The 26,259-nt window shown below is 46.3% G+C and overlaps 1 protein-coding gene across 1 annotated transcript in view; it reads right to left on the bottom strand.

Moving 5' to 3' along the window:
• The window catches only part of LOC117728008 (raftlin-like), a 77,421-nt gene that overhangs the window by 5,973 nt on the left and 45,189 nt on the right, over positions 1–26,259 (bottom strand). The window contains exons 5-8 of the mRNA XM_034528642.1: positions 25,458–25,920; positions 18,254–18,457; positions 11,940–12,058; positions 3,497–3,600 (exon numbers count right to left, since the gene is read on the bottom strand). Coding sequence (XP_034384533.1) covers positions 3,497–3,600; positions 11,940–12,058; positions 18,254–18,457; positions 25,458–25,920 — 890 coding nt within the window. The remainder of the gene's footprint in view (positions 1–3,496; positions 3,601–11,939; positions 12,059–18,253; positions 18,458–25,457; positions 25,921–26,259) is intronic.

Below are 26,259 nucleotides of genomic sequence, written 5' to 3'. Positions count from 1 at the left end.
TTACTTCTCTTTCCCTCAATTCCCCGAGCATAATCCAGGGATAATCTGCACGAGAAAATGCAGATTCCTTTCTGAGTGGGCTTCCTCGTCTCGCTCTCACTCGTCCGTCTGCTCGTCTTCGTCGACTCGCATCCCATTCCGTCTCCAACGAGCCGCCTGCTTACTTTTACCGCTCGGCTTTTATCTCCCGGTGACACACTCGTGTTTTGACAGTTTTATTGTTTGCGTTTTGCTTTATTCCTTTCTATTTATATTTTATTATTAGCAGATATGTTGTCCGGCGGCGCTATCTGAACACAAGTTCAATAACACACACACACACACACACACACACACACACACACACACACACACACAAAGGTTAGGTGCCGTCTAAAGTTGAGCTGGCAGCTCAACCTCGCACATGAAGAAAGACGTCGGGTTTATGATCGCTGCAGAACCCTAAAAGCCTGCTACAAATCTTCCCTCTCTCAACATCAAATGGACTTGAGACTCCTCCAGCATGCAGAAGGCTTACTATCTAAACCACCCAAAGCCTACCACAACTTCTTCTTCTTCTTCTTTTTTTTTCCATTACCTTCTTCCTCCCACCATTTATCCGTAAGCTATTTTCGAGGCTGTCAAGAATGCCGGGCGACTTGCTGGCGAATCAAAGCGGAAGACTAACAGGAGTTCCCAGCAAAAGCCCCCAGCCCATTAAGCCAGAGAGGAGTGGATGGTTTAGGAAATTACAGGCCGATACTGAACCTTCCCTCGGCTGTCAGCGTCAGCCGCACTATTATAACTCAAAGCCATAAAGAACAGCAGTGACCTGTGTCTATTTATGGGTGAATGGACCTGATGGCGGCTTCATCTTTAAGGGGAAATAGTCTAAAGGCCACTTGACAAATAAATTAAAAAACACCCTGACAATCAAATGCAGCATTGTATTCCAAAAAGACTCTTTATAATATCTACGTTGATCACTATTTGTCTCCAGCTAAATTAGATACCTGCGATGATGAACTCATTTGTCTGCACCTCGTTTGTTCGCTTGTTGTATGTTCTCTTGTTCCACGGTTAACGTTGAGAAAATTCACATTTACCGTAGTTAATGGCTCCAAAATGTAATTACCGTCTGCATTAATTGAATGCGGGCCAACAGGAATGCATGCTCTGAGACAACTACATGAATTAATGCTGCGTGGAGAAGCCGCTGAGCACCAGTTAGCATTAATTTCAGACGCGGCTGAGATCCCTGACACTCATCATCCGACCCCTCCAGATGAAGTGCAGTCTGGAAACCCTCAGAAAACAACAAGCGTGCATGTGCACATTTTTCCGTAAAAAAAAGGGACAACAGGACAAAGTGTAATGAGTATTGCTAATCTGAAATAGATCATCAACCATTGTTTCGCCACGCACAATGTTTTCAAGGCAGGGAGAGAAACAAGCTCCGTCTTGTACTGTATGTAGGCCGACTCAGATTAATTAGCTCCCCCTCTCAAAATGCCACAACAACCACACACAGAGAGAGGGGGGGGGGGGGGAAAAAAGCATGAAAATAGAGAGGTAATTAATCAGCTATGCTGGGAAAGAGCCGTGAACATGGCCGGCCGAGGTGGGGGCAGAGCACACACACTGCATGCACTGCGTGTACAATTCATCAGGACCGCTACGTTCATTAATAGTTTTACATTTTTCAAGCCCGTCTTCGAGTGACGCTAACGTGCCCGCGTCCATGTTCAAAATCATTCCCCCTGTCCGTACTGTGCAATAGGAGAGTGTAGATCGAAGGATCCCTTTCTAGTGCTCGTTCTCTGCAAGGTTTCAGTCCGAGTTGGAGTTCCTCCAGTTGAATATAATTCCTCGCTGGACGTTGTTTCCTTGCTGCAGCGGAGGGGCTGAAAGTGGCTGCATGGCACTAACGTGGCCGATGCAGCTCAACTCCATTATTCAAGGACCGTGGACGTCGTCACTGTACACCCAAACTGCTTCTACTGTACTTCGTGTCCATTATGGAAAAACTGGAACCATTACAGTGACTAAGTTACCCTTTCAAAGTGCGTGTGAGTACTGTGAATGAAATAAAATGCAAACCCATCTTTTGAATTTAAAATAATGGTTGCGTACTAAGAATGGCGCCTCACTATAGCTCACTATTAGAGTAAGTACTTAAATTGAGCTTAGCTTTGTTATGGCATGTTAGCGGTAAAATGTTGTAGTTTTCATTGTTTGCTGCTAACTGAGCTAGCAATTAGCGGCTAATATTTTGCTAATACAACACATTACTGTACACATATTGCTTTTGTCCATTACTCAATAATTAAAACGCTAATTACGACGATTGCAGACAATTAGTCTACGAGGGGAACATCAAAGAGCAGCCCTGTGATGGTACTCTATGAGTGGTTTGGAGACTGGACCGTGCAGACACTTATTTATTTAGCTGGTGCTGTACATCATCAGCAGGTTGAAGGACAACTTGCCTGAAGAAACAAGCGAGGCCTCTGACCATAAGCGGATGTGCACTCATATAGAAGCCACGAGTGATGAGTCAGCGCCGGCTTAGCGGAGTAACTGTTGCATTTAAGGGGAGATTTTCCATCAACAGTCAGAGCTTTTATACATTCACAGCTGCTGCTGCTGCTGCTTCTGAGCATGAAGCTCAGCCTAAATTGGCACAGATCTAGGTCAATTTCTTCTAAAAGCCGTCTTATTTCTTTGAACAATAACTTGTGTGCGTACTACAGTTTTCACTGGAATACTGTAGCGTATAGTCGGTATAGTGCCTGCCACAAGCTCATAATGTCTTTTGGATTTAAAGTTGTATGATAATCTTTTTCTCAGCTTAACAATTCTCAAGAAACACTTTTTGTGTGTGTGTGTTTTTTTTCGGAGAACTTTAGAGTTGCCTCCTAGCAACAAAACTAAAAGATGTCACTAGTGACATTTTCCATTTTTATTCAAAGTGTATTCTTTGTAAACACCGCAGTGACAACGAGCTGTTAATAATAAAAAACTACTTTATTGTCATCTTGAGAAAAACTCCCAAATGTCAAATTTTTTTAAATGTACTGAGAACAAAAGTCTTGTTTCATGATGTGTGTTTTTTAAATGATTCTCAAGAGCAGTAGATTAAAACTATGTAATCACATCTCTCGCTGCATTCTATTTTATTTCATTTGTACGTTCCATTTTATTTTCATTATTTTAAAAATCCTATTTCCATGTATTTTTTACGTAATCTTCTAAATTAGTTAAAAATATGAAATGCAAAGCAGACGTGCGAGTGCTCACCCCTTAGGTCAGAGGAGACGCATTCGTTATCAGTGGTGCAGCTAATTGGTTTAATAACTAACATGATCAGCTGTGTGTTCTGAATACTTATTAGTAGTTCACAATGAGAGAGTAACACAGAGGCTTCCTGTGGCAATTCCTCCTGGTTGCCAACAGGGGTCGTTGGAGGTCACAGATTACCTCATGTCCCCTTCATAGGCCAGGTGAGGGTCATTACCTGTTGGTCTTGATTACAGGAGTGGGCAGCACGCAGGTAAGCCTCCATCCATACGTGGCCAAGGACTGTAGCAGAGGAACATAATCGGCCTTCACCTGCAAACCCTGCGGAGGAAACAAGACGTGCATTACGGCCTCAATCAAGCCCAAACAACCTTAAGGCTGCACCCCATCCTTCTCTCCTCAAACACACACACACACACAGTTTTACGGAGCGGAGCTCAGATTGCAGCTGTGAGGCGTTCAGGTACGACGTCGGGGTCCCTTCCTCCTTCCTCGTGTTGCCTTTGATGCAATGAAAGCGTGCAGCTCGTTTTCAGAGCGACGCACACGGCAAAGAATTTAAGTAACTGAGACATGAGCTGCCGTGAGTCAACATGGCAACCATCTCTCTTCAGGACGACTGTCAGCACACTGAGTCCTCGAGCAACACACACACACACACACACACACACACACACACACACACACACGCCCTGTTCAGAGAGGAAGTGTGCGCATGGTTTGCCGTCCTCGTCCTCTTAGGTAGGCCACCCGCCGACAATGCAAAACCGCAACGCGTGTCAGTTGAGATTGCTCGAAACTAACAACAGCATATGCATTCTCACACACACACACACACACACACACACACACACACACACACACACACACACACACACACACACACACACACACACACACAGAGCTGAAGTTATGGACTGTGCAAAGTAGATTAAAAGACAAGAGTAAAACAAAAGTCTCAGTATTCAGGCCGTTTCCCCTTTTACATTATTTAGTTTCTCCTCCATAAACTCCAGGCCGGTGTGCAGCATGGACCCTCACGGGGTCTCTTCGCAGTGCGACTGTAGAATACATCACACCTACACATGAGCCTTCTCTGTACTGTGAACTGAGAAGAGTGTCCAATTACAGCTGCGCCAGGTTTTCATGTGAAAAGAAGCTGCATTAGACCTGTTTGTCTCTTGAAATGAAGACACCACAGATTCATGTAAAAGAATAAATCGGTTGACGCATTAATAACTTCAGGGGGTGAAATTCAAAAGCAACGCCTATGTTTTCTTTTCGTTCACACATTCTTCTGTTCTATTTTTTTTACAGTATTAACTTTCTTGGAAATAACACTTTAAAAAGGGCCAGTTTGCTCAAATCACATGTGATATAATTATTACAGACGAGTGTGGGATAAACTACTACCGTGTTGTACTATTAAGAACTGGTCACAACAACATCTGCAGGTACTACCAGTACCATTGAAGCACATGCATACTATGTATACAAGTACTATTGCTTAGTACTTTGCTTAGAACTTGTGTTTATCTGACTTACACTTACTACTAATTGAGTATAATCCTCTATCTACAGCACTACAATAACTACTACTACCATTATAATGACTATCCCCAGCTAGAGCCAAGTAGTACAACTACATACTGCCATCCCTCGATCTGTAAGTACTACTTCTATTGCCGCTGCCACTACAAGTATACAAGTATGAGTACTACCATGACTGCAGTACTTTTGCCTCTCCTAGTTCTGAGTCAGGGGTCCAGTTTGAGAGAGAGAGAGAGAGAGAGAGAGAGAGAGAGAGGCTCATTGTCTGCCATGAGTCAGACCTCAAGTCCAAACACCTTATTTTTCTCCCGCAGATTGTTATTGATCGGGACGTCAGAACACGAGCGTCGCGTGGAGTCGGAGGCTTCAGCGAGGAGCTAATCGTTAGAATACAAGACATCGTTTACACACCGGCATTGCTTTCTCAGTTCCTGCGTCGACATTTGTTTTCCGGGGGTTTAACGTTGGAACCTCTCCCAGAAACGGGCTCTCTTTCAAAGCCCCGTCCGGGAGAAGTCAGCTGAGGAATAGTTGTTCGTGCTGTTCTTCGGAGCAGAGGTGAGAGTTAATCACAGGCCGGCTCCCCTCTCTCCCTGACTTATTACGCACCTCGCTGCATCAGCACTAGAAAACAAAGCAATCGCGGCGCCATCTTTGTCTCCGATGTTATCTGCTATGAAGAAGGACCACGCGGCCAGAGGAGCGAGGAGCTGCGCTTCAACAACCTCAGTTGACGCTGTAATTTAAATGAAATCCAGGCTGTTTTCTTCTTTCTTTTTCTTCTCTGAGATCATCTCGTCACACAGATACACACATTTGTACCTCGGAGGCTCCGACCGCCTTGCTGGAGGGCATCTCAGCACGAAGAGCAGAATACATGTCGCTGACTTTCAGTGTCACGGGTTAGCTAAAGCAACCACCGCTACGGCAGCAACCTGCGGCTGACCTTCAACGTCTTCGAGATGGTGTGGAGATACGTTATCCAGCGTTTGGGAACGCGCACCTGAGACACAGTTTGTTTTCAGGAAGCTGAAGGTCAACTGGAGGACCCGCCTGCCCCCTTTCGTCGACTCCACCAGGAACACATAACACCCCATAATTCTGTTTTGAGTGTGGCTGTAATTCTGCAGACAACCGGGGTCAACAGTCCAGTAAAAGGGCATCGGAGACTGTCGACGGAGCGTTGTCACAGCAACAGGAAACTCAGCATCCCCCGTGTTTTTAAAGCACTGCGATATTTGTGCTTTTCCATGAAGATGTGTTTTAGATTATATATATATCATCTTATTGGCCAGACGGTGTCCATGCCACCTCCTCACACAGGTGGAACAAGCTCACCGCAGAGTCACCACTCACGTGCTGCTCTGCAGCTTTCAATCGCGTCACATGATCAACAGGTGAGTTTGTCTAACTGTCACGTAACTGCAGGTGCCCAAAGTCCCTTTATTCTGAGCACGTTAAGGACTTCTTGTCCATGTTGGATTAAAAGTTAATCCTTGACCTTGCTGACATTTCTATCTGAGGGTCTGTTAGCTGAGCTTTTTAAAATGTATTCCTACGGTTTAAGCCATCATGGCTCTATATGGATGTCAATGTCGGTCAGTTGTCAGTTAGTGATGTCGTTTATGGGTGAAATGTTTCAATAAACATCTGATGGACTGCCCTGAAACTTGCACATCTATGGTGCTCAGAATTGTAAAAAACTTTTGATCCCTCGACCTTTCAAGTGTCCATCATCAGGTCAATGTGTCCAATACTTTGGTTACGCCCGTGCACCCTTTTCCGTGCATGAAATTGCATCGCTGCAAAAGTAATACAGCTAAATAAAAAACCTTTGACGTGGTCCGCCGTTGAGTCAGGACAAAACCACGCAGCCTGATAACAAGAGGAGTCGGAGCAGTTTCTTGCCCCCTCCTCTGCTCTCAGTCAAAGCTTTTTTTATCGTGTACTTTTGCACCGGGAAGAGAAATATTAGCATTTGATGTGAAACCGATGACTGAAATGTGGGTTCTGAGACGGGTCAACAGACGTTAAAAGCAACAGCTCTAATTACTTTATTTCATAAAGGGCCCGGAGCCAAATGGTGACAGGGGAGCCCAGAGTTCTTCCCGGTGTCTCTGTTCACTGCTCTGTGGAATTAGGTAAGAAAACAGATGTTTTTTTAAAAAGTTTTTTTAGCTGATCTGATTCTTTTGACTGTAACCTAGTTTGGTGAAGAGAGGAACACGAGAGATAAAGAGACGCCAGTTTCTTGTGTCACGTTGACCTCAATTCAGACTCAAATCCGCCTCAGACGGTTAACTTTTGCTCATCACTCCAATATGTTACATTGTTATTGTTATTGTGTTCCTGATGCTTACGCAGTATTCTACTGCTGGAACTGGTCCAGGTGGAGCAACTAAACTACTTTATATACAGTCATGCCGTGTCAGGTGATCACAAGATAAATCTGGGAGTCCTGCGATTCCTAGATTTACAATTTATTTTGGGAAAGAAGTTTGCTTTGTTGACATTTTCTATCATCTTTTTTTGTAAAAATAGATACATTTAGATACATTTGACCTCTTTTGGCCTCGTACAGTTATTTAAATGAAACCTTTTCAGACATTTTCTCTTTGGTGCACAGATTGTAACTCGGAGACATTACTTATTTGCAACAGCATTAAATCATCTTATCGTATTTTATATTTTTTTTGTAAAATCTTTACAGGGGGGGGGGGGGACTAATCTGCATCCTGCGTTCTTTGAAGTGAGAGCGAACCCAGAGGAAGACACACTACCTTTTAGTGTGAACCTGGTTTTAAGCAGATCTGAGTGACAGAACACACACACATGCGTGTAAATATGTATATATATATATATATATATATATATATATATATATATATATATATATATATATATTTTAGTTGTCCTTGTCTATGTCCTAAAGTATTTCTTCAAAGCGTCCTGCCTGTCACACCGGTTCTGTGATGTGGGGTCCTAATCCCCATTTCTTTAGTTTCCTGAGAGTGTGAAGTGCTGCTCTTCAAAGCCGCGGATGCAAGTGCATTCTGGGAATGAGTGACAACAATGTCGGCGCCGTTAAGCTCCTTTCGCTTGCTTTGACTTTGGACTGCCATTTTCTTCAATTTGAACTCCACTGATATTAACTTCCAGGGTGTCTTTTTTTGCAGGAGTAGAAACACACACACACACACACACACACACACACACGCTCTCTCTCTCTCTAAACTCTCCTCGCATTCCCCCGGTGTGTCTTTTGGGTTACGAGTTGTCAACATCAAGGCGTGCGCCCGCCTGCCGCCGTCGTCACAGCGCGGCGCTTGAAGTGAAGAGAACATTTTACTTCCTGACAATCATCTCAAAGTGTGTGCAGACGGTAACGCACACGCGGCTTCTTATTCAGTCGACCTTTAGATCCTCTAGCCATCTGAAGTCAGAGAGAAAACTGTTATTTCAGCTGTAAATTATTTCGCGAACACCAAAGTCATAAAACAACAGTTATTTTTGTATGTTCTAGCGACACTAATAATACCCATAAACACAGCTTGTCTCGTGGTAATAGGGGAGCGACTGAGCTATCTGTCTTGCTATCTGCTCTTCACATTTTTCAAAGTTATGCATAAAGCACTGCAATCAGTTTCTTGCAGGTTTGTTTTTAATACATCTATTTTTTTTACTGTGTAATAAACACCCATGCCAGTTGTACTGCTCTGGAAAGGAATATGTGAAAGAGTTGGTAACAAAGAAAACAACAACAAAGCTTTCTCATTTAGCTCCTGTGGATCATTTCTGTTTTACGGGCTGCGGTCGGGAGATTTGTGCAGCTCCTGAAAATGGAGGTGAATTGACTTTTGTTTGTGCTGCTCACACATGTTGTATAATGTCCTCTGTGGCTTTGGAGGAGCTTTGTCTGAGAAAGCTTGAGAGAAAATGTGCATTACACACTGAGAAAGACACATGGGCCTAAAGAGTCAGGGAGGATGTAAGGAAAGACGAGGTATAAAGACATGGATAGAAATGGCCTCAACAGGACCAGCTGCTGTCTCCTTTGCTGCACACATTCTTCTTCCTTGTGTAATTCTGGCACCTACACTACCCACAATGCAACGTGAGCGCAGTGTTATGCTAGTAGCGGGTATCGTAGCCTCGAGCAGAGATAAGTAGCGTGCTAAAGAGGCCGGCTAAAATCAAAGAGGTTCTTTGAAGCTCACGATGCTCCACGGAGTAAAATGTTCAAACCGGGGATGCAAATGTTCTACGTCCCGTAAACGATTCCCTTACAGAAGCATGACATGTTAGATATATTTCATATAAAGGATCTTGAGAATGTTATAATACTGCTGGTTGCACAACACACTGTTCGTCCCACAGTGCAGATAATGGTGCTTTTGAACAACATAAAGGGAAGGTACACAAAGACAGGATAAGAAGCTTCTCAGAAACAGGTGTTGCAGGTGAAAATCAGTTCCTCCTTCAATAAAACATCACACAAACATGTTTTTTTATTTTTTTTAAAGGATGAACTGATTTTCACCGCAGCGGCTCAATGCAAGCAAACTTAAGACCGATCCTAGCTGGCCTTGTTTTTGTTTGGTTGTTGCTTCTCCGTGAGAGGAAAGAGGCCCCTTCAGTACATTAGTTTCAATGAATGGATTCTCCCTCTGGACGAAAGCTGGTCCTAATTGGAGACCCTCGATGAGTTATCCATTTTGAGCACCTTCACCCCCACCCACCTGGTTCCCATTGAGGTCATTGTCACATTCAGGCAACTGCTGCATCCTCAGATGTATTCAGAACATCTGTCAAAACATCTGTGTTGTTTTTCGCTTGTCATGAAGAAGCTTTTAGAGAACGTCTGTAACGTCTCTGAAGCGCTTTTCTTACACGCGTCTGTCGCTTGTCATTTTATGCATTTTGTTGTTGTCGTTTTCAGGCTTTGTCAGTTTAAAGGTTTTTGTTTTATTCTTTAATTTCTCAGTCAGAATTGTTGTCTCACATTCGTTGGCTTTTTAACATTTTACTTAAACATACAAAACTCATTTTGATACGTTGTCACAGTAGAACTGAACTAAATCAAACTAAACTCTAAATGACCTGATAAGATGAAGGTATCTTTGTAATGGTCACATTGTCAGCGTCAAGGTCGGTCTATTGTTCTACTTATTATGATGCTAAGTCCCCTTAGATACCGTCGCTAGGCCGGACAAGCTTAACAAAAAGAAACACGGGGAAGTCGGATCCCTTTATCTGTATCAGATTCGTCTCTCCAGGCAGCTCCAGGAAGGAAGGATATATTTATAGTGATAAACTATAGTGCTCGGAAACACTACCGCGTTTGTCCACAGGGACCGCCAAAGTCCACACAAATGAAAGTTCCTCACAGTATTTGACTGTACACAAAGTAATGTGACTTAAACAGTCACCGTTACCTTGAACAGATTTGAACAGACACTATTTTTTAATGTCGTTATCACAAGCTGAATTACGCATCCATATTCAGTAGTATCCTGGTGGACCGCAGCTCCATTAGAAACTTTTTTCTTTCTCATGGAAATTCTCTGATTAGTTCTCCTTTATAAACGGAACAATTCAAAACAACTTTCGTATGTTCAGTGATGAACAGACAATATCCATTGATTGCTGCTTCCTCTTCTCTTCATACATCCAAACACCTTTCAGACTTAAATAAAACGCTATATAAAGAAGAAGAGAGAAAAAAAAAAAAAAAACCAGCGCAATCAATATTCCGTCTTATTTTTCATTGTAATTATCCCGACACTGAAACAATAATGAGCTGCGAGCGTGCTTTGCGTATCAATTTCAATCCGTTTTGACAGTGAATGGGGATGATGTGCCGCCCCGATCGCCCTCTGTGAAGGAGTGTGCTGTCAATCGGATTTGGCAGATTGCTCGGGTGAAACAGTTCTTTTTGATAAAGTCCCAGTGGAGGAGTTGATTGGATCTCCTGAACACTGGCTGTGGGTTCGCCGTTGACGTTTCTGAGGAAGCCTTGAAACCCATTACGCTGTAACAGTATTACCATTCATCTCGGAGGAGGGGACGACTGTAGCACTCTTTTCTGTATTTTATTGGCACGTGAGGCCATCGGCGCCGGGCTGGACCGTCACAGAGACACATTTTTAGGGGACAAAAGTCTCCTTTCACACTCGGACAGCCACGGGCTACAAAAAAAAATAAAAAAGTTGTCTAAATTCAATTACAGTGATAGCATCGGCAAACACATACAGACACACAGAACCGAACTCAAAACGCAGCTGCATGCGCAAACATGGACACACACACACACACACACACACACACACACACACACACACACACACATGGTTGAAAGGCAATGAAAAGGCCCCAAACCCTTCAACTCTAGACAGAAATCAATTTCCAACTGGGAACTTGTGCTGAGGAGAGACGGTAATCGGTGGGCAGATAAGAGCTTGTTTGCTCCTGATAAGACACGCGACCACGACACATGTCCCATAAATTGAGATTTTACAGATTTGCCTTTGGGGGGGGGGGGGGCGCGCTGAAAGGGCCTGGGTATCTGAGTGACAGCTGATTTCACTGCAGGAGGTCCAAACTTTGTGCTCTCTTCTTGAATATCGTTACCGATAACGATTGGTGTTGGTGGAGATGGCTGCACTCCTAAAAGTAAGGTTTGCCTAAATCTAACTTTAGTTCATATAGAAAAAGAACACGCACCTCGGGCTGGAGGAGGACGTGGAGCGCCGTAGTTTGAAGCCTCGGGCCACAGATTGAGCTGCGCTACGTGGCGCTTTGCCATGAGAATTATACGTAAGTCTGCTCTGCAAACTTAAAAATCTTAAAGTCTTTCATTTAGATTTATTTTACACGAGTTGTGCACAGTAATGGGTCATAAAGTATCAATAAGGAGACGACTTGGTGACTGCCAATGAGAGCGTGGTTTTGATTTAGCCGGTCCCAGCTGGCGGTTGCTTAGTAACTCCATCCCTCACGCAGCCTCCTGAAGTCTAGATGTGAACACACTCCTGTGAGGCTGCAGACGGCAACACGGCTGAAGTTTCACGGCGTCTTGCACAACAAGGACAAAAGAGAAATCCACTCACGTTGATGACGGTCCACTGCTCCACTACGATGGCATCGTACGTCGGGGTTGCCGCGTTCGGCTCGCCCTCGCTCGCCTCCTGGAAGATGAAGACGCTCTCCACCGACTTAGGCAGCATATCTGCAGAGAAGAAGGAAAGAGGAAAGAAATCGAGGCGTGAAGAGAGTATTTACTGGATGGAGCGTGGCTGTCTTGTCTCTGCGGCTCCTTTAGGCCCTCCAGGCCAGAGGAAATGGAATGATATCACTCAGCCACATTCACACACAAGCCTTTATTACATGGCCGGTGGTGTGGGCCATTTGTATGAGCAATGTGCACTTATACATTATGCAGGGAGGTAAAAGAAAGGAGCAGGTATGTTAAAAAAAAAGGAGACATTATGCGCTGGTGGTTTTTCGGGGACTTGGAGCCCTGCTGGTTCTCGTGCTCGACAGCCAACAAACAACAAACAAAGCCTCACAACGAGGTGGATGCACCTGCTGACAGGGTCCAGAGGATCAGAGCAATGGCACCGCTTTAAAAAGAAAGAAAGAAAGATGGACAGATTTTAGCGCTGGCAAAATGTGGCCACTGATTTAATGAAGTCAGCCCGTAAGGCATTAAAGCATAAATCCTTTTGTGGAGACTGAATAATTCACCTTTAGAAAGACTTGAATTAAGTGAGCCACATGAAGCCATTGATGCTTTAGGCCACGAGTGAGATTGTGTGCCGCTGACCAAATGGATTTTATAAGCGTCTCTCCTGTTGGAAGCTAACAATCGCAGGATTGGCACCAGAGACGGAAACGTCGCTCTGGCCCCCGAGAGCCCCCCCCCCCTAACGTCTCTTGTTATTCATTTGATGCACGTGCACGTTACATGCGGGCACACGCACACACATGCACACGGACACAACACCACGGTCCAGTCTTCCCGGGCCGGCCTGAGTGCTTTCTCATTACTCCCACACCATTTACACACTAATGCAGTTTGCAGGGGCCCGGGCTCCAATATGAGACACTCCACATTTCATTACCGGGCCCTAATAGTAGGGGGATGAGAGGCTGCTGGAGAAAGGGAAGAAAGAGGAGGGAGGGAGGGAGTGAGACAGAAGGATAGATGGAGCGGAGGGATGACAGGCTCTTTTATTACCCCCCCCCCCCCTCCCTGAAAACCTATTTAGTACTCGCGCACGCTCAATTGAAGACATCTCTCAGACATTGTTGCTGTTCACCCCATCCACCCTTTCACCCTTTTTTCCCCTCTTCCTCCACTCCCTCCATCTCCTCCTTCCGCCCCCCCAGTCCAACGCTTCTCCGTCTCATTCCTCAACCCTTGGCATGTAATTGGAAGGAAAGCCTTTTGCGGAAAAACGCGAGGCACCGAGGCCCAGCATCGCCCCCCCCCCGGCGCCACGGGGATCACTCGGGAGACCTCGACACAGGGTTTCTGTCTCGCTGCTCTAGAGGAAGCAGCCTGTCTCTGGTGATGATGCAGACAGAGGCTGAGCAGAGGAGGGAGAGCAAGGGGGAGACGTGGATGAGTCGGAGTCGGTTGCCGGGGGCGTCGAGTCCGTCTGGGGAACGCACCGGTTGCGTGCACGAATAAACATTATCTCGCGCCTGTTGACTGAGAGCCGAGCAGCCGGCGGGCCGACTGAGAATAAGTTGTTTACACTTTAAAAAAGGACACCCTCAGTAAAATTGCCCGCCCCCCCCCCCCCCACCCCGTGACTCACACACTCAAGGTCCCAGGGCGAGGCATGCAAACACAGTGGCACTAAAAAACGGACTGACAGCATTGGGACTGAGAGACAAACGGAAGGGGAGAGTCGGATAGCAGGAGTGACAGCAAAGTGACACATAGCACCCGAATGACGGACTGGGGGGGGGGGGCACCAGCCCAGTCTGCGTAAGCTGACACACACACAGGGAAACTTCAAGCTTGTAGTAGTCTGTGGTGTGTGGGTGTGTGAATGCAGACGTCTTTGGCTGCACATTGCAAGTGAAGGAAGCGGTTTGTTCCTAATATTCACGGACGTGTTCGCCAACCTGCCGTCGTGCAGAGCGAGCGTACAGGAAGTTGTTCCCACGGAGCCGCGTGCAGTGAGTCTGTCCTCAAAATTAGTTTTAATGCAGCTCACAATTATCTTCACGGCCGTTCTCGATTAGTCATTTAGTCCAGAAAACATCAGAAAACAAGGAGAAAAATGTCCAAAAGCTTGCGGTTGCAGTCCAGAGCTTGAATCTTGATTATCAAAATTAAGAAGCTAAAACCATCAAGGTTTGAAAAATAGTCTTTAACGATTAACTGATTTTGAGAATATACCTACTTGATTAGTTTGTTGCCGATCAGCTGTTGTTCCAAGTTGCTAAAACCTTTTTAAATAAACCAATATACTAATATTTCATCCGTGAGTCCTGATATTTTTCTGTACACACAATCAAAAACAAGTGTGGCCACCTCAGAGCACCAGGTAGTGTTATTAACAATGTATTTGTGCAACTACTATCACAAACATAAAAAAAAAGAAAGATATATGGATTTACTGCCACAATGAAAGTTGATCTGGTTTTGTTCAAAGACACTATCGGGCGTTTGATAGATGTCCGCCTGTGTCGAGAGGCAGGAGGCCGGGGAAGAGGCGGGTCTGTGAGCTCAGACTGCATGACTGACAGCTGGGGGTTCTTCCTGCGTCCTCACCTGAGCCTCTGCAGCGTGGCAGATAGAGTGGCATTAGGTTGGTCCTGTTCGAATAGACGAGAAGCAAACATGATAACAGGATTTTATACACCTCATCCTTCTTGCAAGTTAATCGGAGCAGACGGGGCTTTATTGGGGCCTTAAAGAGGGTGAATACAGGTATATCCAGACAAGAGTTCATGAACATTAAAGCGTGGAGACATATTCTCGTAGAAATCTCAAATACGTGAACCTGAAAATGAGCATGATATTCATTGAGTAATCTAGTGGAATCCAATAAAGACTTGTGAGCGTGCATCTTAAGGCCAGTGTTTGTGCGTTCCAAGTCCGGAAGGTGACCTTGCCCAAGGTCACGTCTGCTGACACGGTTTAAACATGGGTGTCCGGCGCCGCCTCAGAGAGCTGGAGACGGGCAGCTGACAGCTTATCTATATTTCAAGCAGGGTGAGTGGACATCCAGCGGAGAGGGAAAAGAAAAAGGGGACCGGGGTGTGTGTGTGTGTGTGTGTGTGTGTGTGTGTGTGTGTGTGTGTGTGTGTGGATTGCATGTGGCTCTTTCCTGCACAGCTGGCGGGCAGCTTCCTGTATGTTACCAGGAAGATTTTAGCTGGTAGAGAGAATACTGCTTGAAATACTGTTTGCAAATGTATTAGCGGTTTGTTTTAATACAGAAGAGGTGGACATCGCCATTAATAATCTGTATTAATATTCGTTAATTAGTTACAGCTGAAATGTATCTTAGAAATGAACTTTCTTACACCCGTAGAAGAGATTCATCCTCCATCCGCCCTGAAAATACTACAATAATTATAAGTTCTTACACTTTCAACATGGTCAAACTTCAAGATAACTATAATTTAAATAATTTAGTTAGAGCCACAGAGGACTTTCAGTGTGAAAACAAAAAAGGCATCATTAACAAGCAAAAATGGACGAGTGCGAAACTGAACTGAACTTTAAACTGGTTTAAATGCTAAATGAACACAGAGCCACTCTGCACAGAAAGCCTGCGTGTGCACAAACGTGCACAAACATGCACAAACATGCACAAACATGCAGTTAAATTCAAATTCCTGGTTTTACCTGAATTTATGTTTCCAGAATAAGAAATCAAAAATATTTTCACATTTCCCCGCGTCTCTCTTGCTCCATCTCCCTCCTTTCATCTCAGCCCCTGTTGGCTTTGCCCACATTTAGACCGTCATGCACGTGAATAGCTCGATGTGGCTCTGGAGATAGCTTAAGCTCTACGAGTAACACCTCCACTGCTAGTTCTCCAGTAAACAAACTCACCCCCCCCCACCCTGCTCACAGCTCAGGGAGATGCTGCGCTGTGTGGATTTTCATATGGGTGTGTGTCTCTGGAGGTATATGTGGATGCATGCCGCGTACATGTGTGTGTGTGTGTGTGTGTGTGTGTGTGTGTGTGTGTGTGTGTGTGTGTGTGTGGAGCCAAAGGATCCGTAAATTTAATATTGCTATAATATCGTACCCTGTGGCTCCTCGCTCTGCAAACAACCTGCCACACCAGACAGGACTCGCACCGTCTGAGCGACGCACACACACACACACACACACACACACATGTGAATACAAACAATGCCCCCCCCCCCACCCCCCGAATGCTTTCTCATCCGCCGTTACCATGGAAACCCATCTTTAGAAGGAGCTCGGGGACCATCACGGTGCGTTTTTTTTAGCGTAAACGGACCTCCCTCTGGACCGCGCCACAGACGACTGTCGGAGACGATAGAAAGGTAACAGAGTTCTTTAGGAAAAGAGAGAGAGAGAGAGAGACATGCAGCGATGCACATGCTAAAACAAAAAGGAAGGCAATATGAACATATGGCTGGGCCCGCTGGAGGAAAGGGGGGACTACCACTGACATGACAGCTCATCTGGAGGGCAACAGGAATATCTGTACTGACTTTCATGGCTATCCATCCAATAGATGTGGAGGCATTTCACTCAAAAGCAAGAGAAAATGTCATGGGGGGTTCATGAGGAGTCACCTTCATGGCACCAATTATACCTGCACCAAATTCAATGGGCAATCCGTCCAACAGTTATGTTAAGTAGTGACCTGACGTAACACTGCCATCTCTAAAATAACGCAGCTCAGCAACACATCTTTCTCTTGGAGGAATAGTGTAAAATCAATATTAGTCCACCAGGATGAAAGCAAAAAGAAGGCCATTCTTTGTAAAGACACACACACACGATTGCTCTCATTAGACTGGGCGTGTTCCTGTCGGTGCATGAAACCGTGAAACCGTGCTGGTTTGCTCTTTATCTCAAAACAAGGCCGTCACCCATCACGACTTGCGGGCGCCTCTCAGAGCGCCATGCTTCTGCTGTCACACTGATGTTCACGAGGTTGAGACGGCCCCCTGCATCGCGTCTCAAAGAAGAGTCGCTAAATATGGCAGCGGCAGGGAGAAGGGATACGGATTCAAAAGCCGAGCGGCTTGTTTTACGTAATTAGCCGCGAACAACAAACGCGCTTTGATTTGAAATGCCGCTTTGATGTCACGCTGCCGGAGACCAACATCCCCAAAGAACAGCGTTCGGCGATGTAAAGCTGCCTGTTTCCTAAAGTGTCTGTGGCCGAGCTGTGGGCTGAGGCGGTTTCATATCCCAGCCAGTCAGTGTTCAAGAGACGCAGACTTCAGCCACGCATGAAAAATGCAAAATATGTTAGAGGAACCTAAGCAGAGGGGAAAAAAAAAATGTAATCATAATAACACACTTCATTACTCCATTCTCGGGACATGAAATATGCAGGCGGGCACTAATTTGTTATCAGGTTAATTATCTATGTTTCAGAGTTGCTGAGGCGTTCACTTTTCCCAGATTAATGAATTATGACTGTTATTTACTCTGATTTCTCCAGTGTCACAGTGAGCCACCGGGGTCTGATGGAAGAGGAAACCCCAAACAGGAAATAGTTTAAAAGAGGATACTAGACGGCTCCAGAATTTGGAAGACGCCACCATAGCAGTGTGTCAGCTTAAAACCTCCAGCAGACAGTGACTGAGAATTATCTGTAAAATACTCAAATGTTTACAAAAGTCACTGCCAAAGCGTGACAGTTTTCACCAATAATAATATTATAATCCTTATTTTCAGCGTTTAATGTTAACATACACGATCTCTCAAGGCGTCGGGGTCAAAGCTGTTGCTGTGACACTTAGCTTAGCTTCTGGACACGCTCCAAGAGTACATTTTTGGTCACGCGCAGTGGAAATGCAGATATAAAAAGATCACATTGGAACGGACAGATAACAATATACAATAGCTGGCAAAGAATGTGTCGCAGACGGCCTTTTAGCCGGCAGCCTGCGCACTGACAAAAACCTTTTAATTGGAGCTTTGAAAAGGTATCTGACCATCTGTAATTTAATTACTCCCATGCAATTCTGTGTTTTGTGATTCCTAGTTTAATTATAGCCTTTTCAAAAAAAAAATCAACTATAAATGATATAACCACGGTTTTTGGAGACACCATTTTTTGTCCTGCTGTCCAAGGTGCGCTCAGTGGGTGTGCCGGGTCCCCCATCCTGACGTCAACCTACTTACAGTGTTTACAAGTCAATGCACTCAGGGAACTTGACTTTTCAGGGTCCTGCTTACCGTTCCCATTGCCCAGGTGGAAGTATCCGTCGACCAGGGAGGCGCCATTGTTGAAGTGCTGAGTCATGTGATCCAGCCAGTTGGCCTCCACGCCTTTGACCCCCTCGTCACAGTTTTGAACCCGCAGCGGCACCTTGACGGTGTAGTACTTCATCTGGCCCTCTCGCGCCGGCGGGTGGTTGTACAAAGCCAGCAGTTCCGCGCCTGTCGGATAAAAAAAAAAAGAAGCAGACGCCGTCGGTTTGACTCCATACGGGTCGTGGCGATACAGATGTAGCCTCTGTGTAGTCCCACGTTTCTACTGCATGATTATTGAACCACCGCTGTACATTGGCCACAATCCAAAGTGCAATTTGGCTCCGTCTGCAGGAGCACTTTGCCTCTTCGGCTGCCAGAGGTTTAAAGGAATGGCCCGATAAACGGCTGGCGGAGAGACAAATGTTTGCAGTATTTGGTCATAAACTACTTCTTTTCCATCTTAAAAGAGTTATTTTTATTGGGAGGACTTACTGTCCTGTGACTTTACATCGCTGGCCACACAGCCGCACTGTGAGCGATGTTGCGATAGCCAATTGGAAGGACTTTGATTTCCTCTGAGATAAAGAAACTCGGCCGACAGTCAAAAAGCTTCGTGGCCAAAGAGAAAGTTGGCCACGTTGTTCCTGGTAGTCAACAGCAATTAACCATTTGTGTGCTTTCTTGTTTTCCAACCAGTTGGATTTTGTCTCACTGCAGAAGACTGATTGATGCAGGACACCAGGACCACAATGAGATATCCAACAGGTATTTCTCACACTGAAAAAAGGGCAGAATCGGGACTGAAATTAGTCGAATTTCAGCCCAAATAAGCCGAGACCCTCGTAACAAATTAGACCTTGACACGTAGTTTTATTGTGATGTTTTCATTTGATACCTTTTCGTCTAATAATGATGTGGATGGGTTAACATTGGAGTTAGTTGTCAGCCCGGAGCGTCTTTAAATCATACAATAAATATGTGAAACCTGTCTTCTTTTAATTAAATTTTTGTATAATTTGAAGCTATTTAAATTGCATCCTGAAGCGTTTTTGTTAACCCATGTGGGACGGGACAGACTTGTATGCAAAGACGGCGTAACACAAACCTCAATATCATGAGCCGAACCCCACCTGACAGGTGCAAAACAGACGAAAAATGAAAAGGTAATACAAGATTAGATTTGTGTTGCCCCAAGCTGGACTCACAAATACGGCTCTTTTCATTCTACAAGTCTCTCATTTTCCTTTTAATGTTTTCCCAGAAGTGATGTTACCCTGCTGACGCAGAACTTGAAAGGGGCCATTCCATTGTAACCGAGTTAATTCGTAGTATAACCTTGAATAATGCATTAAAAGCTCTCCAGCTCGCTGTTGTTTACATCAAGCAGAAATATACATAATGCAGCGGGCGTCAGGACGGGGGAACCAGGCTTGGTAATGTGCCCACGGTACGCATGGCGCCGCTCCTCGCTCGTACCGCATCAAATCAAAGTGGAAATACTTGTATTTGTTGTGATGTGAGCGAAATATTGTCTCTTTGAAAAAAAAAACCCCACAACACGTGAGATGAGAGTGGGGGTTTCAATCTGGCAACCCAAATCCAGTCCCATTTCACCCCTTTTTTTTCTTCTTTTCGAAATTCAGAATGTGCGGCACTGCCACCCACACACCCACATGTCACAGTGTGTGTGTGTGTGGAGGGGGGGGGGGGGGGGGGGGGGGTCGATGGCAGGGGGAGTCATGGCTCAGTCGCTTTGGTGCATCCGTCCGGCAGACACCCAGGAAGCATGAATCATTTATAACCTTTTCTTGTCTGACCGATGTGACAGCTGGCCACCAAATTCCCTAAATCTTGTCATTTGTCACTCTTGAGAAAAGTTGAATCGCAGTAGAATATCCACCCGCTCTCCCCCCGCGTCGCTCCCCTATGTCGCTCCCCTATGTCGCTCCCCTATGTCACCCCCCTATGTCGCTCCCCTATGTCACCCCCCTATGTCTCCCCCCTATATCACCCCCCTATGTCACCCCCCTATGTCTCCCCCCTATATCACCCCCCTATGTCACCCCCCTATGTCTCCCCCCTATATCACCCCCCTATGTCACCCCCCTATGTCACCCCCCTATGTCTCCCCCCTATATCACCCCCCTATGTCACCCCCCTATGTCGCTCCCCTATGTCGCTCCCCTATGTCGCTCCCCTATGTCACCCCCCTATGTCTCCCCCCTATATCACCCCGTGTTCCAACGAGGACAATATGGCAAACTGAGTCTTCCCATTCAACGGCCTGCGACCTGCCAAAAGGACTCGTGGTGAAGGGTTTGAGCAGCGGTCTGCGCCACATAGACTGGTTTACAGTCACATAGACTGGTTTAAGGCCACACACACTGGTTTAAGGCCACACACACTGGTTTAAGGCCACACACACTGGTTTACAGTCACACACACTGGTTTAAGGCCACACACACTGGTTTACAGCCACATAAACTGGTTTACGGCCACATAAACTGGTTTAAGGCCACACACACTGGTTTACAGCCACATAAACTGGTTTACGGCCACATAAACTGGTTTAAGGCCACACACACTGGTTTAAGGCCACACACACTGGTTTAAGGCCACATAAACTGGTTTACGGCCACATAAACTGGTTTAAGGCCACACACACTGGTTTAAGGCCACACACACTGGTTTACAGTCACATAGACTGGTTTAAGGCCACACACACTGGTTTAAGGCCACACACACTGGTTTACAGTCACACACACTGGTTTAAGGCCACACACACTGGTTTACAGCCACATAAACTGGTTTACGGCCACATAAACTGGTTTAAGGCCACACACACTGGTTTAAGGCCACACACACTGGTTTACAGCCACATAAACTGGTTTAAGGCCACACACACTGGTTTAAGGCCACATAAACTGGTTTACGGCCACATGAACTGGTTTAAGGCCACACACACTGGTTTAAGGCCACACACACTGGTTTACAGTCACATAGACTGGTTTAAGGCCACACACACTGGTTTAAGGCCACACACACTGGTTTAAGGCCACACACACTGGTTTACAGTCACACACACTGGTTTAAGGCCACACACACTGGTTTAAGGCCACACACACTGGTTTAAGGCCACATAAACTGGTTTACAGCCACATAAACTGGTTTAAGGCCACACACACTGGTTTAAGGCCACATAAACTGGTTTACAGCCACATAAACTGGTTTACGGCCACACACACTGGTTTACGGCCACACACACTGGTTTACGGCCACACACACTGGTTTACGGCCACATACGCTCCAGTTTTGTCCCATGAATCCTTTCCGTGTGAGCTTTGGGTCAGGGCTCTTGTTTTCTGTAATTGTGCTGTAATTAGACACATGGAAACATCGAGCCACATTGGAAACAGATGACTCCTTCGCTAGTGATGGAACTCTTCATTTATAATAGCTTGACACGAAATAACAGCCACTAGTGAGGAACATGCTGCTCCGCCTCCGTTTCTCTCACATTATCGGATGTTTTCTGTATCATAGCTGAGAGTTCCCCATGCATTGTGTTCCATTACTGTCTAATAACGCTGTGATTATGGCACCAGGGCACTAAGTAGCTATCTTTCCGCGTCTGTAAACATCTTTTTAGCGGAGATGTGTTTACAGGCGATATTATTATTATATACTGGAGCCACTACAGGGAAACTTCAGCAGGGCAAAACAGAGCAGCGGGTAGTACCAAAAGATATGGGTACTATTTTATATTTATACGTAGGCATGATATCCATCACTGTGGACTGCAGGATATTAATAAGTCAAACTGGCGTTCTGAGTATTTCAGAGACATCTGACGCTTGATGATCTCTGTGTGGGGAATAAACACATCTTTCTATCTTTCAGCTGCAAATTGAAATATCAAAGTGGCTGAGCTTCGCGTGGTAAAGCAGCATTAGAGTCTGCAATGTGCTGAATGTTTAGTATTAGAAATCGCTTTTGTGGCATTCATTTATTAAACATGAGAATTCTGAAAAGGCTTATAGATCGACTTTCTCCCTCTTTGTGCCAGCCAGGACTCAAACCGGTGACCCCGCGGTTACGTATTCACTCTGACAGGCTTTAGACAACAACAACATCCTATAATTCCTGTGAGGAAGAACACGAGGTTAAGGTTCTTTGATCTTTACTAAACTCCATTAGTGACCGACATAAATCTCTAAAACGAGTCCGTTGCCAAGCTCGCCGCTCCCCTCGTCTCCCTGGCCTTTAAATGACAAGCACACAGCGTCGTGTGTACGTACGAGTGCATAAATAATAGGAACGCTGGCGCAGCCTCGTTTGGCTTCTTTTGGCCGTGTAACAAGAACGAGATTTGAAAGCCAGCCGCCGTCCCGATCAATAACTTTATTGCTTTTTCTGAGAATTATTATGCTCATTTTTGTGCTGTAGGGCAGTAAAATCTTACCTAATGCCTAAATGATTTGATATTTATGGCTGTACTTGGGTACCACACACACACACACACACACACACACACACACACACACACACACACACACTCAAGGAGTCGTTTGTACCTAATCAGCAGATGACCGCTGAGCCTTTTCGAGATAGAGTCTGAGCCGCCGTCCGTCTAACAAGAAAAGGAGCGCTTGGTTCCCGTCAGGACGTTGAAAGCGTGCCGTTCAGAGGATTATCTGACGGCGGCCTCGTGACCCTGCAAGTGATCTCAGCGCGTCTTTGCTGCCTGACATGTCGTCGTTCCAACATCTGAGACGCTGGACGCTGATCCCATCAGAGCAGCGATAACGCTGTAAGACCAAGCGGCTGAAAAGACCCCCGAGCACATTGACTGAGATGATTCCAGACTGATATTCCTCAGGATTACACACTCGTGATAAAGCTCTTAATTTGTTTTCATTTTACGCTGCGTCTGAAGCTCGTTATGCGTGTGTGCAGCTGATAAACTTACATCCTGCCAAGAAACTCAATCAATGCATCAGAGGAACAGGAATCTCAATTAAACACTCGTTAAATGTTTTTTTGTGCGTGATTTCCTGTACAACTTCTTATCCCAACTCTTCCTCCAAAACACATTTAAATATACTGCTGATTTGCATGGCAGCTTATGTTTTATTTTGGAATCCATGAACGATGACCTTGTTGTAATGCGTAGAAGTCGATGAAATATGGTAAATTGAAATGTTCCCATAGAGTGTTCTTAAAAAAATAAACAAGAAAAAAACAACCCAGGTGGCATTTAATTCCCTACAAAGTGTTTTCGCTCATGCACATTTGCCGTATCTGAAAGCAGACGCGGGGTTGTCTTATCCAGACATAATTGTACAGCTGTCTCTCCCATGTTATGCTTCTGCGTGTGTCCTCACACCAGAATCCCTTTCCTTCCCAGAGCGTTTGATTCCGGGCTCGGTTTTCTATCCAGAGCTCCCGGTCTCGGGGACGGCGAACGTCTTTTGAGACCCCCCCCCCCCCCCCCCCCCCCCCCCCCCCAGACCTTCGCCAAACACACTTCGACGTTCACCTCCGAGATCTGAGGATTAGCGAGGGACAAGCCAGCGGGAGCCGAGACTCTCGGGCCTCCTCGGCGGACTGGGCATCGGTAGAAAGAGGGACATTGGAGCTTGGCAGGCTCCCCTTGCCACCCCGACTGGCTGCTACAGCAGAGCTGCTGGCGTTGTCACAGGGATTCAGGGAGGGAGGGGGGGGGGGGGGTGGGGGGGTGGAGGAGGAGAGAGAGCTGTGAAGCTGAGGGAGGTAGAGGACGAGGCAGTGGGGGATTATCTCACAGCAAAATGCACTGTAGGGAGGCCCAGATGGACCAGTGGGCCGTGCTCTGCTGCGATGCCAATTTTGTTTTACCGCACACACACACACACACACACACACACACACACACACACACACACACACACACACACACACACACACACACACACACACACACACACACACACACACACACACACACACACACACACACACATACGACACCCAGTATTAGGTGCTTTAAGCCTTTAATAGCTTCTACATACAAATATACAGCATTTACACAAACACACAATGCACTGTTTGCACATGAAAAACAGGTCCGAGGAGGGAGGAGGAGGGGGGGGTTCGGGGGGGTTAGGTGGGGGTTTAGGTGGGGTCTCCATCTGTCAACGAGAGATGCTCAAATAAAGCTCAAACTATAAATGCCTGTGCTTAATTTCAACAGGCCTCACGTTCTGGGAAGACTGAAAAGTGGGCCGTGAAATGTGCGTTTTCCCCCCCGAAGAAGCTCCCGGTGGTGAATTTCATCGACTTGGCTTCATCGGCTGAGCGTGAGCGTGAATTTGTATGCGCCTCGCGCTATAAGACGATTCCCTTTGTGTAACGGAGAGAGAGGATTATATCCCGAGGCAGCACATTGTTGTGTAACATCGAGGCAACACCAAGAAATCACACCTCCGCGGTTTGTCGAGTGTTTCAAGAGGGATCTGGGGCTCCAAGAGGGATCTGGGGTTTCAAGAGGGATCTGGGGATCTGGGGTTCCAAGAGGGATCTGTGGCTCCAAGAGGGATCTCCAAGAGGGATCTGGGGCTCCAAGAGGGATCTGGGGTTCCAAGAGGGATCTGGGGCTCCAAGAGGGATCTGTGGCTCCAAGAGGGATCTCCAAGAGGGATCTGGGGCTCCAAGAGGGATCTGGGGTTCCAAGAGGGATCTGGGGCTCCAAGAGGGATCTGAGGTTCAAAGAGGGATCTGGGGCTCCAAGAGGGATCTGGGGCTCCAAGAGGGATCTGGGGTTCCAAGAGGGATCTGGGGTTCCAAGAGGGATCTGGGGCTCCAAGAGGGATCTGGGGCTCCAAGAGGGACCTGGGGCTCCAAGAGGGATCTGGGGCTCCAAGAGGGATCTGGGGCTCCAAGAGGGACCTGGGGCTCCAAGAGGGATCTGGGGTTCCAAGAGGGATCTGGGGCTCCAAGAGGGATCTGGGGCTCCAAGAGGGACCTGGGGCTCCAAGAGGGATCTGGGACATTTGTCAACACGTCGTTCACTTCCTGTCTCCCGTCTCTTCCCGCAGGTTCACATATTCGCATGGTATAACTTTATAGTCCTAATTTGCATGTTGTTTTTTGCGTCACACATCCTTCTCAGGTTGAGTTTATCACAGTAACCGTAGCGACCACTCACCGTCGCCCCTCCGCAGGCGGTATCTCAGCCTCTCATTCGCGTCTTTGTTGTTGTTGTGACACGGCGACTCCTCCTCCGTCGCCTCCTCCGTCAGCTCCTCGCTGTGCTCCGGGTCTCCCTCCACAGGCGAGACTCCGGCCGGACTGCCCTCCGCCGCGCTCCCCGAATGGTTCCCGGTGGTCCCACTTTGATTATTCTCCACACTTGGCGCTCCTCCCCCGGCCCCCTCGTTCCCGTCTTTGTCCCCGGCGGCGTCCTCGTGAGCTCCCGGCGCCGCGTGGTTTCTGGGGCTCGAGGGGTTCGAGGGGCTGCAGCTGCCCAGGGAACCGAGCACAGAGCTGGGGCTAGAGTGCAGGGAGAGGGAGGGCGTGTCCGGTTGTCGGATCCTGGTGCACGGGGCCCCGTAGGGCTCCTGGACGAATCCCACGAACATCACCCCCTGGTCTGCAGCATCCTGGATCTGCTGTTGGGAGGACAACAAATCAAAGTTAGAATGACAAATAATACAAATATAAGTGATCCTACTTTGCATTCACTGATTTTGACTTCTAAAACAATGAAATCTAAAAAATCTGTCAACTATTTTGATGTTTAATGAACTTGATTCATTATTTTTAAGCATGCCAAACAACTTATCTAATGATTTTCTTCAATTATGATAGTATATTGATTAGCTTCTGGTGTGGGCTGTTGCTTAGACCCCTTGAAGATGTCCTCTTATTCTTTGAGAAGGTGTGATGGGTATTTTTCTACCACATTTCTTTCCCTACAGAGTAAAAAATCAACGAGTCATGATTCTGAT

This window comes from Cyclopterus lumpus, chromosome 25 (genome assembly GCF_009769545.1).
Source record: "Cyclopterus lumpus isolate fCycLum1 chromosome 25, fCycLum1.pri, whole genome shotgun sequence".
NCBI lineage: Eukaryota > Metazoa > Chordata > Actinopteri > Perciformes > Cyclopteridae > Cyclopterus > Cyclopterus lumpus.
The sequence above is the reverse complement of the archived record's forward strand: the minus strand, read 5'-3'. Positions and strand labels throughout refer to the sequence as shown.